The sequence below is a fragment of the Chrysochloris asiatica genome, unplaced genomic scaffold (genome assembly GCF_000296735.1).
Source record: "Chrysochloris asiatica unplaced genomic scaffold, ChrAsi1.0 scaffold00027, whole genome shotgun sequence".
NCBI lineage: Eukaryota > Metazoa > Chordata > Mammalia > Afrosoricida > Chrysochloridae > Chrysochloris > Chrysochloris asiatica.
The window spans coordinates 14,750,841-14,765,801 of record NW_006408545.1 but is presented as its reverse complement, the minus strand read 5'-3'; the positions used below and the strand labels follow the sequence as shown (position 1 = coordinate 14,765,801).

Sequence of the window (14,961 nt, the reverse complement as noted above, 5' to 3'; positions counted from 1 at the left end):
CTGTGGGTCGGTACTGAATTGATGGTACCTAACAACAACAACATGACCAGACATTCTGGCCACCAGCTGCCTGTTTGCTTCTATCTTTTTCTTCCTTCCAATTCCCTCTTGGTGCCTATTTCTGGAAACTGCCTGGACTTTGGAGCCCTCTCTAACTGATTCAACTGAAAGCAAGACAAACTATGCTTCCAATACATGAAATTTCATTGATTAAACTGATTTAAGCTCAATCATTTTTCTGAATTTGCATGGTTAGTGCACTATTCTTGTTTGAAACATCTAAAATGATAGCATAACTTTGTCTACTCTATATTCTCTTCCTGAATGGCTTGTTTCCTTAAAAGTCAGTCTGTAAATCGCTTCTTGTCTGTCCTAGGCAATAAGATGGTGTCTAAAAACAAAAATCTGTAAAGTACAAAGTCAACTAGAAACTGGACAGTGGAATCGAGGAAAAATTAGAAGCAGATGGAGAGGACAAGGTAAATGCAGAAGCATTATAAACCTTCAAAATAAAAGCAAAATAAGACAAATTCTATTTTTGGTTGCTTGTAGAAGGTGGGAGAAATGCATTTCCAAACTTACTGTCATTGAGTGGATTCCAAATCACAGGAACCGTACACGACAGAGTAGAACTGCCCCATAGAGTTTCTAAGGCTGTAAAGCTTTATGGAAGCAGATTGCCTAATCTTTCTCCCATACAGTGTCAGATTATCCAATAAATTGGGTAATAATGGGTTTCATGTGTCTATTTACTAGTCTGAAGTCAACAATCTCACATTTTCACCGCATCAAAGATTCTGCTTCTGTGTATGCCGGCCATCTATCTCTGTCTCGACCCCATAGCACCTTCCTACAGAATAAAAAACTCTTGTTTTCAAAATTATTATCCTTCATTGGACAGAGTGCCCAGAAGGCAAGGTAAGCATGGGTTTACTTGTACTTACTTACTAATCTGTAATGAAAAGTTTCACGTCTTTCACCACATGGTGTGGAACTGTCCACTATAAATTAGTAAGTAAGTAGATGTGGTGAAAAATGTGGAATTTTATTACAGATTAGCAAGTGAGCACAAGTAAGCCCATGCTTACCTTCCTTATTGTGAATCTGCTCCTGCTCCAGCAGAGTGGCCAGTGGGCTTGAACCACTGCCTTTTCAGTGTACCACCAGGGTTCCTTGGAGAAATGTGTTGAGCCACACAACTATTAAGAACGGATTGAAACCTGGTGCCCACCGTTAACTATGAGGAAGTAAGTGTTCGGGTGGAAATGGCTGCTCCTTTGCTGGCTCCCTGATAACTAATAATGAGATGAGGTCATAGTACTGGCGCTGAGAAACTGATGCTGTTTCTTCAGTAGATGGAAACAGGGATGCCAAAGGAAACAGAATAAAGTGCGTTTGATTCCAGTGTGACATCATAAACTTACTATAGTTGTCAAGTAAGTGATAAAATATTCTTTGTATATTTGCCAACCCTCATATTTAATAAAATACAAATAATATATTTTTCACTTTATATCTCCCATGCAGTGTATACCTATTCTGTTATTAGGACTTTTACATGGAATGTATAGCTGTATTTTTGGTTACTTTCATCAGAGGGGAAAAAAAAGATATTTCTCTCTGGGTAATCAGTTCAAGCTCGGTGGTTCAATCTCACCAGCCACTCCTCAGAAACCATATGCAGGGTTGCTATGAGTCGGACAACAAGTGTGGACGGGGAACTACCACTGGCATGAATAGAATGAGTAGTTACTTCTTTGTGCTAGAATTTTTCTGTTGCTGAACAAAGTAACTGCGGAAAGCATGGCAACTTCTTTGCGTGGGCATAGAATTGTTTATATCCTAGCCCACTCCCACATGCTTAGTCAAGCTGTGCAAGTCCCAGGATCTGTGCAGGAATCATGTGAGCATCCCTCACAGAAGTTCGTGTCTGGGTCAAAGATGATGTCATCAGATCCTATTTCTGGCAATGGCACTGTAAAGGAGATTGGCTTTGTCATTGCTCTCCATAGGCCCTGGCTGGCTGGAAGGCCAAAGCAGAAGCTTTGAGTTACTTACTGATTGGCTAAGCACAGCCCATGGGATTGCCAGTTCCTTTGTGGTGCTGTAGGATCAGCACTGGGCTGAGAACCACAAGGTCGGGCAGTTCAAGCACAGCGGCTGCTCCTTGGAAACCCTAGACTGGGGTCGCTCTGAGTTGTAACTTACTCAATAGCACTTAACAACAACAACGTGTACTCATATTTTAATAAAATTGATAACAAAGAGCCTTTAATTGGTCAACTCATCAGAGATGTAACTCTGGTAGCGTAGTGGTTACGAATCGGGCTGCGAACCTTAAGGTCAGCAGTTCGAAACTACCAGCCACTCCGCGGGAGAAAGATGAGGCTTTCTACTCCTGTAAAGATTTACACCCTCGGAAACCCTGTACAGGGTCGCTATGGGTCGGAACCGACTCAACGGCACTTAACAACAAAAACATACCCATGGCTATATGGTTATAGACATCTCTCTCTCTCTCTGTATACACACACACACACACACACACACACACACACACATATGTACATAACATTTTTTCAAGTGTCACTGGGATGAAAATAACAGGAAACCGGAGATGAAGCAGTAGGCAGGGGTAGACTTTGGCAGCTGCATGTGCCTACACCACAACACAGGACATCCTGGATGGAATGGTTATTTAAGAAGTTGGGGGGAGGGGAGCACGGAAATAAAAGGACTAAACAAAACACTACAAAGAAGTAGCAACATTTAGTGTTTTACCTCTGAATTCATTTTGCCCCTAGACAAATGGTAACTTCTAGGTTCAAAATAAATGGAAAAGACCTAATTTGCATCCTAATGTAATGAGTGAGTAAAGTAGTACCTTCAGGTACAGGCCTTGGAGGCCACTTATGATCACAATGATCTGCCTAATAGCGATAATTATGCTAATTTGGAGGTGAGTAGGTGTATTTAATTAAGTATTCGTGCTGTTTGTGCAATTGGAAAGCTTTCATTTTTGGAAAGCCTCTTTGGCCTGATAGGACCTTTATAGCAAAATAGCTCATCAAAACACAGCAGCGAAACTTCAAAACACATGATTTTAGGGCATAAATGCCTTCTGTCACTTCTCCAGAAGCCACTTCAGAGAAGTGTGTCTGTACCCATTTTCACTAAGCTGTCAGTCAATTCCAACCCAATGGAAATGGGCCGTTGTGTAGACTTTTCTGCTGGGAAGATTCTTCACTCCTTCCTGTCTTTATCATGCTTCACGGAAGAACACTCTATTAGAGACTTCATTTCAATTAGGGAGAAAAGGAAAGTCTCTTGGGTGCTTGGATATTAGAAATACAAAGACTACATGGTCAAAACTTCATTTTCATTAGCTATTTGGTTCAGAAACTTAAAAATTTTTCCTGACTCCTTTTGATCCATCGACCTGATTATATTAAGATCTAAAATAAGCTATAAAGCAACTGTTTTAGTCGCCTGGTTTCTTTCTGTGGAGTGAAGCCAAACATATGGCAAACTATACTATTACGGAGGAATTTGGATGGATGATTTCCTTCTCTGTGTATTATTTCCAATTCCCATCACCACTGGCCTACAGCAGGAAACCAGCTGCTGAGGATGGGGAGGCAGTTACATCATGGAACATATTCGCACGCACGCCTTGGTGACCCCTTATAATCATAAGTAGTTTACACGATGTGCTTTACAGGAAAAGGCGAAGGGTAAGAAAACTGCCTGCTCTTAGGTAGCTCAAACATCCCGGAAGAGTATTTTATTCCCATCCAAGATACGTGAAGCATGACAAGTGTCCTCAACTTACCAGGCAGAATCCAGAGCCGTCCAAGCACTCGTTGGAATTACCATTACAGTCACAGGGCAAGCATTCTCCTGACAGTGAACGAAAGAGGCCAGCTTCACATTTCTGAAAAAGACATATCAAAACTTTTAATTATTGAAAAGATGGATTTTGGTCAATGTATTCTGAGAGGAATAGTAGAAAGAAGATTATTAAATTATACATTTCTTTATACAACATAATAAAATGAACATTTTTTACTCCCATTCAGGGTTGGGCGATATATATATAATCTTCTTTGTTTTATATATATATACACACAAGGAGTTCTGGTAGCGTAGTGGTTACGAATTGGGCTGCGAACCGCAAGGTCAGCAGTTCGAAACTACCAGCTGTTCCACGGGAGAAAAATGAGGCTTACTGCTCCCGTAAAGATTTACAGCCTCGGAAACCCTGTATAGGGTCGCTGAGTCAGAACTGACTCCACGGCACATAACACATATATATATTCATTTCTAATCCTTTTCAATAGGAACACAGTTCCATCATGGTAAGAAAGACAAAAAAGTTTTCAGGTGATTTTAAAGAAGACGGTTACTACAGAAGATGGTCAGCGTGTGATATTGTGGTGGCTGCATACTGCTATGATGTCACAGGCAGTGGGGTCACCCATGTGGGCTACTTTCAGTGCGGTTTCCAGACTCAGAGACACTTGAAAGGAAGACTTAGGAATCTCTCTTCTGAAAATAAGTCAATGAAAACTTTATTGATCACAACACATTGTCTAGCTTGCCCGCTTAGAACACGTCATCGGGAGGGATCGATTGCTGAAGGAGAACATCAGGTTTGATGAAGCAAGGTGGGCCAAGCATGAAATGTATGAGCGGCCTTCAAAACGTTTGTGGAAAATTCCATTATATTTTAATTCAATTTCCCCCCAAACTTCTTGAAGCCCCTGTGCATTGGCACAATAGACAAAACAATAAATTCAAATAAAGTGGTGGTTGTAAGGATGATGGAAGACTAGACAAAATTTCGGTCTGTAGAATATAAGGTTGCTATGATAGGTTAATGCACTGGACTGCAAAATCGGTTCACAAGGTCAGTGGTTTAAGCTCACCAGCTGCTCCTCAGAAGCCCTATACAGGGTTGCTATGGGTCGGAACCAACTCGGCGGCACGTAACAACAATGAGTCAGGCTGGATGGCAACTAACAACAATAATGAGGGAGAAGAAAATTTTCTAATAATTTCTTCCAATCCCAAATAAGATAAAACAAAATAGAAACATGACTACTTGTCAGAGTGAAAAGTTGCATTATTCTTCCTATGAATAAAGACTTATAGTTCCAGAAATCATTGGCTGTGGTATAACAACTTAGAGCCAAGTCTTTCATAAACTTAGGCTCTTACAAAATTCGATTTCTTTAGATCCTACAAGTTTAAAGGGAGGGGTAAGGAAGTTAATGAATTCTTGTACTTGTCAGGTGTTGTGCTGAGTGCTGTGCATATTTCACACAACCTTACCCCTATAGGAAGAGCACATTGTTTTCTTTCACTTTATTGGTGAGGAAATGAGACACTAAGAGACTGAGTAGTTTGTAGGGATGCTAAACCAGTCTGCCATGCTCCAGTCTACCTGCACAACAGTGAATTGTCCTCCCAACTGCCACTGTGCTCTGGTTGAGGAACACTGTGTGATTGTTCTTGGTTTCTGTGACTTGGGGTTATGAGGATGCATTTTATGTTTGTTGTGATGTTTCAGTGATGCAGGGCAGAAATAGTATTACATGCCTGGAAGCCATGTCCTGCTCATCAGACAGGCTTTGTGTAAGGAATTCCAGACAGATAAGAATCTGGTTTGTTTCCACAGACTTACACATTTCACATCACAACCCCCAATGACCCATTGTCATTTGTACTGTCCTGATGACCAGGGAAGTTTTCATTTTACCTGGCTGGACTCCCTCTGTCTGCTAAGCAATACCATTTCCTCTTGCTTTCCTTCTAAGTAAATAAAGAACCTCAGCACAACATCACAGTCTAAAAATACCACCAGAGAACTAAAACTTAATCCATTCAATTTGGAGGAAGATTAATGTAGAATAATGACATTGGCCCATGAAGAAGCAACAAAGAAATTCCATCTTACTGACAGGGAATCCATTTATAATTTATAATGGAGAGTTTGTGGGTGACAGTAAGCCATTTTTTTTTTTTTTTAGTTAACACTAGGGAACAAAAGAGAGGAAAGGATCCTAAAATTGCAGTGTAAAGCATTTAATTTAGACCATTTCATTCCAAACACTTTTGACACGTGTCCCAAAGTATTACATAATTTCATTGTGATGCAGAACAACACAATGTATACATCAGAACGTATAGATGTGGTTCAGTTCCAAAGACCAGGTGTTATATAAGGAGGGGGATGTGGAGGTAGTCTTAGAGCCCAGACTCTCAGAATTGCTGTGTCCCCACACTGCTGTGCTCTGGACCCCAAGGCCCTGCCTTCTGAATAGGTGCTGGAATGGACATGGTGCCTGGAGGCTGATGGCTCTGGAGCTTGGTCAACCAGTGGAGTCAGGGGTCAAGCTGGTTGGTAGGGGTTGCTGCCAAGTCAATGCTCCAAACAGCCAACCCTTGGCAGCTTCAGCAATCTGTTGCTGCCCAAAGACAGGGAAAGACTCAACAGAAATGAGGCATGCACTTGTGGTTTTGGTGGGCCTGGAATCTGAGGCCAAAAGTCTAAAGGCTGACAGCTACTTGGAAGAAGAGATTAGTGTCCTGGCCAGACAAAGAAAGGGCAGCTGGTATCTGCTGCAGTCTCCAGGTTCTGAATTACCCTCGGTACTCTTCCGTTTCAGGACTTGATCCTTCCAAGGGGCTTGAGTAAAGGGGAGGTGTATCAGCAATGTCCTTTGCCTCCTGGATCCCTGTGGCCATTGTGTGCCCTTCTTTGAAGGGCTCCATTAATATCTGCCTCAGTCATCTCTTTCATATAAAGAGCCTCAAAGAGGGTTCCAGTTGTGGGAATTGGACTGACAAGAGGCCTTGTGGAGAGCTAGTAGCTTCAGATGGAAGCCTGAGAGAAAAGGGTGGCTCTGCTGGAGGGAGCTGGATGCTGGGACTAAATCCAGGTTCATGTGCAAAATAGTTGGAAGGAAGAATTTTAAAATCATTATAAATAAGAAATGTCAGATAATGAGATAGTTGGTAAGTGTGGAGTAAGTGACTTAGTTTTTTTTTTTTTTTTATCTTGGTAGCCTCCAAGCGGTTTATGAGTTCAGTAAATGGACACATTAAAGTCATCTGAGGAGCTTCCTATCTGGCAGTTCTGAAGGTGGAGCCAAAGGATTTGTATTTTTCAAAAATTTGTATTTAAATACTTTGTTCATATGACAAATTTTAGATTTATGGATAAATTGTAAAGGCTCTTCAGATAATTTTTAGCCCCCAGGAGACTCCAGTGTGTGACCAGGAGTGGAAGGAGTGGATTGTTTCAAAACATTTCTCACAGTGTCTGCATATGACAGTAGCTTAAGGAGCACTGCATATATTGGGTGGTTTGGGCTAGGAGAGCAAATCTGAGGCATTTGTATTGTTAGAAACAAATGGATATATTGCTAATCCATTTACCACTTCTGCTAGCTAGAAGTGGATTTAGTCTCAAATCTTTCTCAACACAGTCCAGGCAGCTATTGCCTAGAGTGGAGTGTATGCAAGAAAACATTTTCATGTTATACCAAGCTTAGGAGGCTGTACTTTTCTGTCATTATCTTCCCAACTTGCTAGGCTAAGACTATGACCTTGGGTAAAGGATAACCTGTTTATAGTCTCTTATACTGTGGGAGGTGGGAAGAAAAAGGGAGGTGGGGGCAGGGTTGTGTTAAGCAGGCACCTGGCCCCTTGCCGACTGGGCAGGGCAAGTGGATGTGGAAATCTGCCAAGTCCTTGTGCTAGGCGTTTTCTAACATAAAGAATTCTATCTATGTCTAGATGAAAAGTTACCATTTCATCTAGACAGAGGGAAAGTGTTGTTTATAAATTCACATGAATGTGCCATATAGGCGAAGGGATGCCCTGGCTATGGGGGCAGTACCTTGCCCTAATCGGCGTCTTCATGTGGCGTTGTAGGATAAGCATTGGACCACAAGGTCTGTTTGAACTGCAAGATCAGTGGTTCAAAACTCACCAGCCACTCCTCAGAAACCCGAAGCAGGGTCATTATGAGTTGGAACTAACTTGATGACACTTGACAAAATCAACAACAACCTTGCCCTTGTGTTGTAGAAATTTAGAGGATTCCCTGAATGGGGTTGTTAAGTAGTTCAAGGGAGGTTTGAATATCTTCAAGGAAGAGTTATTTAAGGCTGTTTTATTTTAAAATTTATTTTGATGTGTAAACATTCCAGAGAGTCCTGTTATAATGATTTCCTTAGGGAATGGAACCCCTTTTTGAAATTCTACAAGGACTGGCAAAAGTGAACTTTGTTATAATAATAAAAGACAGATACTCTCAAGAATGATAGTAGAGCTATTTTTGGTTTAATTCCTGATCATCAATTGTTTCCCTTAGTAGTTCTAAGATCTGTGCTATTTAGACATCTGTAAAAGTTGAATGGTCTTCCCACATTGGAAATAATGTTTGCCACTGAAGAGTCCCCACAATTTACTAAACATGGATGGTATTTTCTACATAAGTGTGTGTGGCACAGTGTTTAAGTTCTTGGCTGCTAACTGAAAAGTTGGTGGTTCAAACTCACCAGCCACATCATGGGAGACGCATGTGGCAGTCTGTTTCAGTAATGACCGTAGCCTTGGAACCCTATGGGGTGGCTCTATTCTGTCCTATAGCGTCACTATGAGTTACAATTCACTCATTGGCATAGATTTGGACTCTGTCTGGGTGTGTGCTTTCAAGAGAGCTCTCCAGTCAATGTCTAGATGCGACATGAAACTCTCCTATATGAGAAGACCGTCTGACAGCAGACACCCATATAAACACATGAATGGACAATATTAAAAAGCAATCAGAGATTTGAAGCTTTCTGAAATGATGACCTCTAAATAGGACAGGACTTTAAAAAACACTAACAGTAGGAAGAATGATGATGTGACCTATGTACCAAGGTCTATGTATCAAGGTCTGTGTACCAAGTACTGTGCAACAGGTCTGAATTCAATATGGCTATCTTTATTATATAAAGTAACAAACTGAGGGTCATGGAAGTTAAGAAACACACTCGACGTCATATAGCTTTGTAAGAGCGTTAGACTGGTCCAAATCTTGTTCTGTTCCTACTAAAGTATGCTGACACACATACAGGCACATACAACACATAAAATTGGACATTCATTGAATGTTTACCATGGTAAGGGCACTATATTGGTTACTGTGAGCTTCCAGAAGAACAAACAAATCTGTCTTGGAAGATGAACAGCCCAAATGCTCCTTGGAAGTAAGGCTAGTGAGACTTCACTACACATAATTTGGACATACTATCAGGAAGGATCAGTCTCTGGAGAAGGATATCATGCTTGATAAAGCAGGTGGTCAGCAAAAAATGTAAGACCCTCGACAAGGTGGATTGATACAGTAACTGCAAAAATGGTCTCAAATACAACAACAATTGTTAGGATGGTGCAGGACTGAGCAGTGTTTTGCTCTATTCTACACAGAGTCACTTAGAGTCAGAACTCACTCAACAGCGCCTAACAACAACAACATTGGTTACTTTGCATATTCTTTTGATTTATCCTCCAAGTAACCCTATGATGTAGGTTCTAGTTTTCTAATTGTACGGATGTTGGCTTTGTGGTTTATGGGATGTGGTGCCCCGACAAAGTAAAACTGATAACAAATGATGAATCCAGCACGTAAACCCTTTCTTTGACTCCCAAATTTGGCTTGTAACCACCTAATATGTCATTAATATACTTGACCAAAACTTTCTTGTTGGACATTTAGGTTATTTCCAAATTTTTGCTGTTATAGGATAAAAACAGTCAAAATAATATAAAACTCTCTCTTTCAAACTCTAGGGAAAAAAATTTTAAACATAGGCACAGTGCTTAAAAGTACATACAGTTATTAATGTATGTATGCAATATATATATGTTATTAACCACTGAACATGAATATTTATTTTTTAAACAACCTATTTTAACCAAATTGTTATTTTGATTATTTTCCACTAAATCATTTATATGGGAAAAATATTGAACAGTGCAGGAAGCATCAAAAGAAGATGGAAGGAGTACACAGAGTTATTATACCAAAAAGAATTGGTCGATGTTCAATCTTTTCAGTAGGTAGCATATGATCAAGAACTGATAATAATGAAGGAGCAAGTCTGAGCAGTGCTGAAGACATTATTGAAAAAAAAAAAAAGTAAAGGGCTCCAGGAATCGATGGAATACCAACTGCAAAGTTTCAACAAACTGATGGAGCACTGGAAGCCCTCAAGAGTCTATACCAAGAAGTTTGGAAAACAGCTACCTGGTTAGCTAACAGAAAGAGATCCATATTCGTGGATCAATTTCAAAGAAAGGTGACCCAATGGAATGCGGAAATTTATTTCACAATATCATTAATATCAAACACAAGTAAAACTCAAAACTAGATGCAGCAGACATCAACAAGGAGCTGTCAGAAATTCAAGCTGGATTCAAATGAGGTAGTGGGAAGAGAAATATAAGTGTTGATGTTCGATGGATGTTGGCTGAAAGCAGAAAATACCAGAAAGATGTTTACTTGTGTTTTCTTCACTAAGCAAAGGCACTTAACTGTGTGGAGCATAACAAACATCGGACAACACTGTGAAGAAAAGGAATTCCAGAATACTTAATTGTGAGGAACATGTACATAGACCAAGAAGAGGTAGTCGTTTCAATAGATCAAAGGATATTGCATGGTTTAAAAGGTGTGGATTGGGATTGTACCTTTTCACTATACTGAATCAATCTGTATGCTGAACACATAATCCTAGAACCTGGACTATATGAAGAAGAATTCAGCGTTAGGATTGGAGGAAGACTCGTTAATAACCTGCAATATGCAGATGATACAGCCTTGTTTGCAGAAAGTTAACAGGACTTGAAGCATTTACTGATGAAGATCAGTATGAGCTACCTTTTGCTTTCCTTCTAAGTAAATAAAGAACTGCTTCACAACATTCACAGTTTAAAAAACCACCAAAGAACTAAAATTTAATATATTCAATTTTGAGAAAGAGTAAAATAGAATAATGACATTGGCCCATGAAGAAACAGCAATGACAAAAAGACTCCATCAATTTCACTGTAAAGGAAACTGGACCAATAAATAACATCATGATGGTTGGTTGGTTATGTGCCGTAGAGTCGGTTCTGACTCATAGCGACCCTGTAACAGGGTTTCCGAGGCTGTAAATCTTTATGGGAGTAGAAAGCCTCATCTTTCTCCTGCAAAACAGCTAGTAGTTTCTAACTGCTGACCTTGTGGTTTACAGCCTGATTTGTAACCACTATGCTACCAGAGCTCCTTAACATCATGATAGAGAAAACAATGAAGTTGTCAAGGATTTCATTTTACTTGGATCCATAGTCAATATTCATAGAAGAAGCAGTCAGAAAACTAAAGGACATATTGTATCAGGTAAATCTGCTACACAAGACTTCTTTAAAGTGTTTAAGAGCAAAGATGTCTTTTTGAGGACTAAGGTGCACATGACTCAAGCCATAATATTTTCAACTGCTTCACACACATGTGAAAGCTGGACAGTGAACACAGAAGATTGAAGAACTGATCCATTTGAATTATGGTATCGGCAAAGAAAGGACCATTGACCGTGATAAGAATAAATCAATCTGCCATGGAGGAAGTACAGACAGAATGCCCCCTTAGAAGCAAGAGTGGTGAGGCTTTGTCTCATGTCCTTTGGACATGCTATGAGAGGGTCCAGTGCCTGGAAACAGACATTGTACTTGGTATGATGCAAAGCCATTTGAACTGCAAGGTCAGTGGTTCAAGCTCACCATCAGTGTTTTGTTCAGTAGTGCAAGGGGGTGCTGTGAGTCAGAGCCAACTGGATGACATCTAATAACAATAACAAAATGAAAACGATAGTCCTTAAAGCTGTCTTTTATTACAGCTTGCTTCCTGCTTTAATGTTAAGATTGCGTTACTCAATACCCTTTATTTCTGCCTTTGAAGAATACGAGTGAAAATGTCCATTTGGTTAGTGTGAGGTCTGGCTTTGGGGTAATAGAATCAGTGTGCATATGAGGGGGCTTCAAAAAGTCTGTGGAAAAATGTCATTATCTTTCAATTCCATTTTTCCATGAACTTTATGAAACCCCTCATATACTAGAGTAATATTGCATTTATTGGTATTAGAAATAGATGGATTCTTCGGAGGAAATTAGTGTGATGTTCACACATGTGCTACTCTTTCCTAAGGGAACTGGGAATGACAGTATATCTGATATCATTGCAGAAGCTTTCTTTTCAGAAGTCCTTCTGGAGCTCTGGTAGCATACTGGGTTTGCTATAAACTGCAAGGTCAGCAGTTCGAATCTACCTGCCCCTCCTAGGGAGAAAGATGAGACTTTCTGCTCCTGTAAAGATTAACAACTTGGGAAACCCTATATAGGATCGCTATTACTTGGAACTGATTCCATGGCATATCGTCACCACCACCACCATCATGTAATCACCATTATGTCATGAAATAAAATGAAATAAGATTGTTATTTAACAAAGAGGATAGCATTTATACAGCTGATTTTTTTGTCCTCATTTAAAGAAGTCCTGTTGAGAGGACTGCACTCATGTCAACACTAGCCTTTGTGTAGGACATTTTGGGTAAGTTCTTAAAATTTTCAAATCATGTTATTTTGAAGTATAATTCAGTCTGCAGCTTTTGGGCATGACAAACTTCAAAGGGTCATTGGAATTATCAAATAAAGTGAGTATCAAGGCAAGTAATATCATGTCAGGTTATAAATTCACTGTGCTGCCCAAACATTGTCACAGAAGAGTCAACTAGTTGGCCATGGCCACAACTTTGGTATATACCTGAACCTATCAGAGTTTCAGAATTTCTGTTGAAAAGACAGATCATAAGTTTAAGTGCTCTAATAGCATCCTGTGGAGTCCTGGTGTGGCACTGTGGGTTAATGTGTCAGGCTGCAAAGCCATTTGAACTGAATGATCAGTGGTTCAAGCTCACCAGTTGCTCCTTGGAAACCCTATACAGGGTGGCTATGGCACTTAAAACAACAACAACAGCATCCTGTAGGAAATCTACCTAAGGCTCTAGGTCATCCAATAAAAAAAACTAACAATGGCAAAAATTGATGGGATTTAGGATAAGCTTGAAGTTGTTATTGGAGCATGTGGGACAGATCCTGAGGCCTCAAAGTAAGCACTTAATATGCAAAGAAAATCAGATCCTAATCTCTAACTCCAACAAGCCACAATGAATCAATAGTAAAATTTCATTACAAAGAGCAAGATTTTTCAGTAGTGCAAGGGGGTGCTATCCCTACTGGCTATTCTAAAAGGCAGTGCCCAGATTACAAATGAGTGTCATTCCTAAATCTGTTTTTGGGTAGAATTTGTACATTAATTGAAACAGTCAGGTATGCTTTATATCTAATGTCAATCATATGTCCGTTTTAGTACATAGCATGTAGGGTACATTTCAATGCATAAAAAATATAAAGAAACACTACTGGATACACTAACGCATCTTTAACATAATAATACAGGAATAATAAGAAGAATATTTTGATGCATGTCACGAAGTAACAACTACTTGTTACTCCAAACCATTGTATATACCTCAACATTTTAATATAATAGGATTTATGGGAGTTGATTTGTAACTATGGGGTGTACCTAGTTGGACATTTGTAATCTGAAACTGCTTATAATTGGAATAGATTGACTTGCTTTCTAAACTAGACTTCTAGTATTTTGATTTATCAATTTTTTGCTAATTTTCTGAGTATCGGTGTAAAAAGCATTAAAAACATTAACAAGACAAAACAACAAAATAAAAAACCCAACTGCTAAGTTAATCCATGGTGTCCAGAGTAATTTCTACCTTTCAGATGAGTGCTTCTAAAATTAATAGCCTCTAGTGTATTCTCATCCTGGGGTTTTTATATTTATATGATGAGTCCCTTTCCCCCTTGTTTCTAGGCAACAATCCTTTTGGCTCTTGTTTTCGTTTTAGTGAGTCCATTTATTGGTTTTACTCAAATCTGGTGAGAATTACCCATGTATGCTCCCTTGGGTCTCTTCAGGCTTATGTTTGCGCAATTGAAATTCCCAACATTTCAATCGGGAAAGTTAATTTTCAGATTTTGACAGTGATTTCATCATTGCTTGATTAGGAAAGTGATTTCAACATTCCTGAGAGGTTCATCTAGGTCAGAGGTATTTCATCTTACGATTGGCAGCACAACGCTGGAACATCAGCTATACACAGCCCATGGTGCTGCCTCCTCCTAGTTGGCTCTTAGAGCTATCTTAGGGCTCGCTTAGAACTCTTATCTGTCATGCCTTTGCCAGCTTGCAAAATAGATGCGGTTACTCAAGTCTGGAGGAATTACGAGGAGTACAGAGTGGTCTTGGCACTGTAAGCCAAGTCTTTTAATTTTGCAGAGAATAAGAAGATATATATCATGGTATTTATGCATCATCAATGTGGCTATTGTTTTTGGGGGGGTGGGTAGGTAGGAGTAAGGAGTAAAGGTTAGGGTTGGGACTATGGCTAGGTCTACTCTAGGCCTAGGGCTTCATTTATTGTTAGGGTTGTAGTTAGGAATAGACTTAGTGTTGATGGTAAGGGATGGGCTAGGGCTAGGAGTAAGGCTTGATCTAGTTTATAGGATTACAGTTAGGTTTATTCTGATTTATTGAAATCTATTTGATTATCTCTTCATTTGGAAGTTCTAAAACTACATTATTCCCTCTTTTTACTTTATGCCTTTTTTTGTGTGTGTGACAACTATATCTCTGGTTCTCTGTTTTTAGTCTTATAGGTTTGTTTTACTTTGCATACTTTGCATGTTTTACTTTGCATCTGGGGTGAGTCTAGGTGATATTGTCAGTATGTCAATCTCAGATTTAGTTGTTGATTGTATTTTGGTGTACTCTCAGTC

The 14,961-nt window shown here is 39.6% G+C and overlaps 1 protein-coding gene across 1 annotated transcript in view; it reads right to left on the bottom strand.

Moving 5' to 3' along the window:
• Positions 1-14,961, bottom strand: part of LAMA4 (laminin, alpha 4) — a 226,313-nt gene that overhangs the window by 165,052 nt on the left and 46,300 nt on the right. The window contains exon 2 of the mRNA XM_006839983.1: positions 3,833-3,934. Coding sequence (XP_006840046.1) covers positions 3,833-3,934 — 102 coding nt within the window. The remainder of the gene's footprint in view (positions 1-3,832; positions 3,935-14,961) is intronic.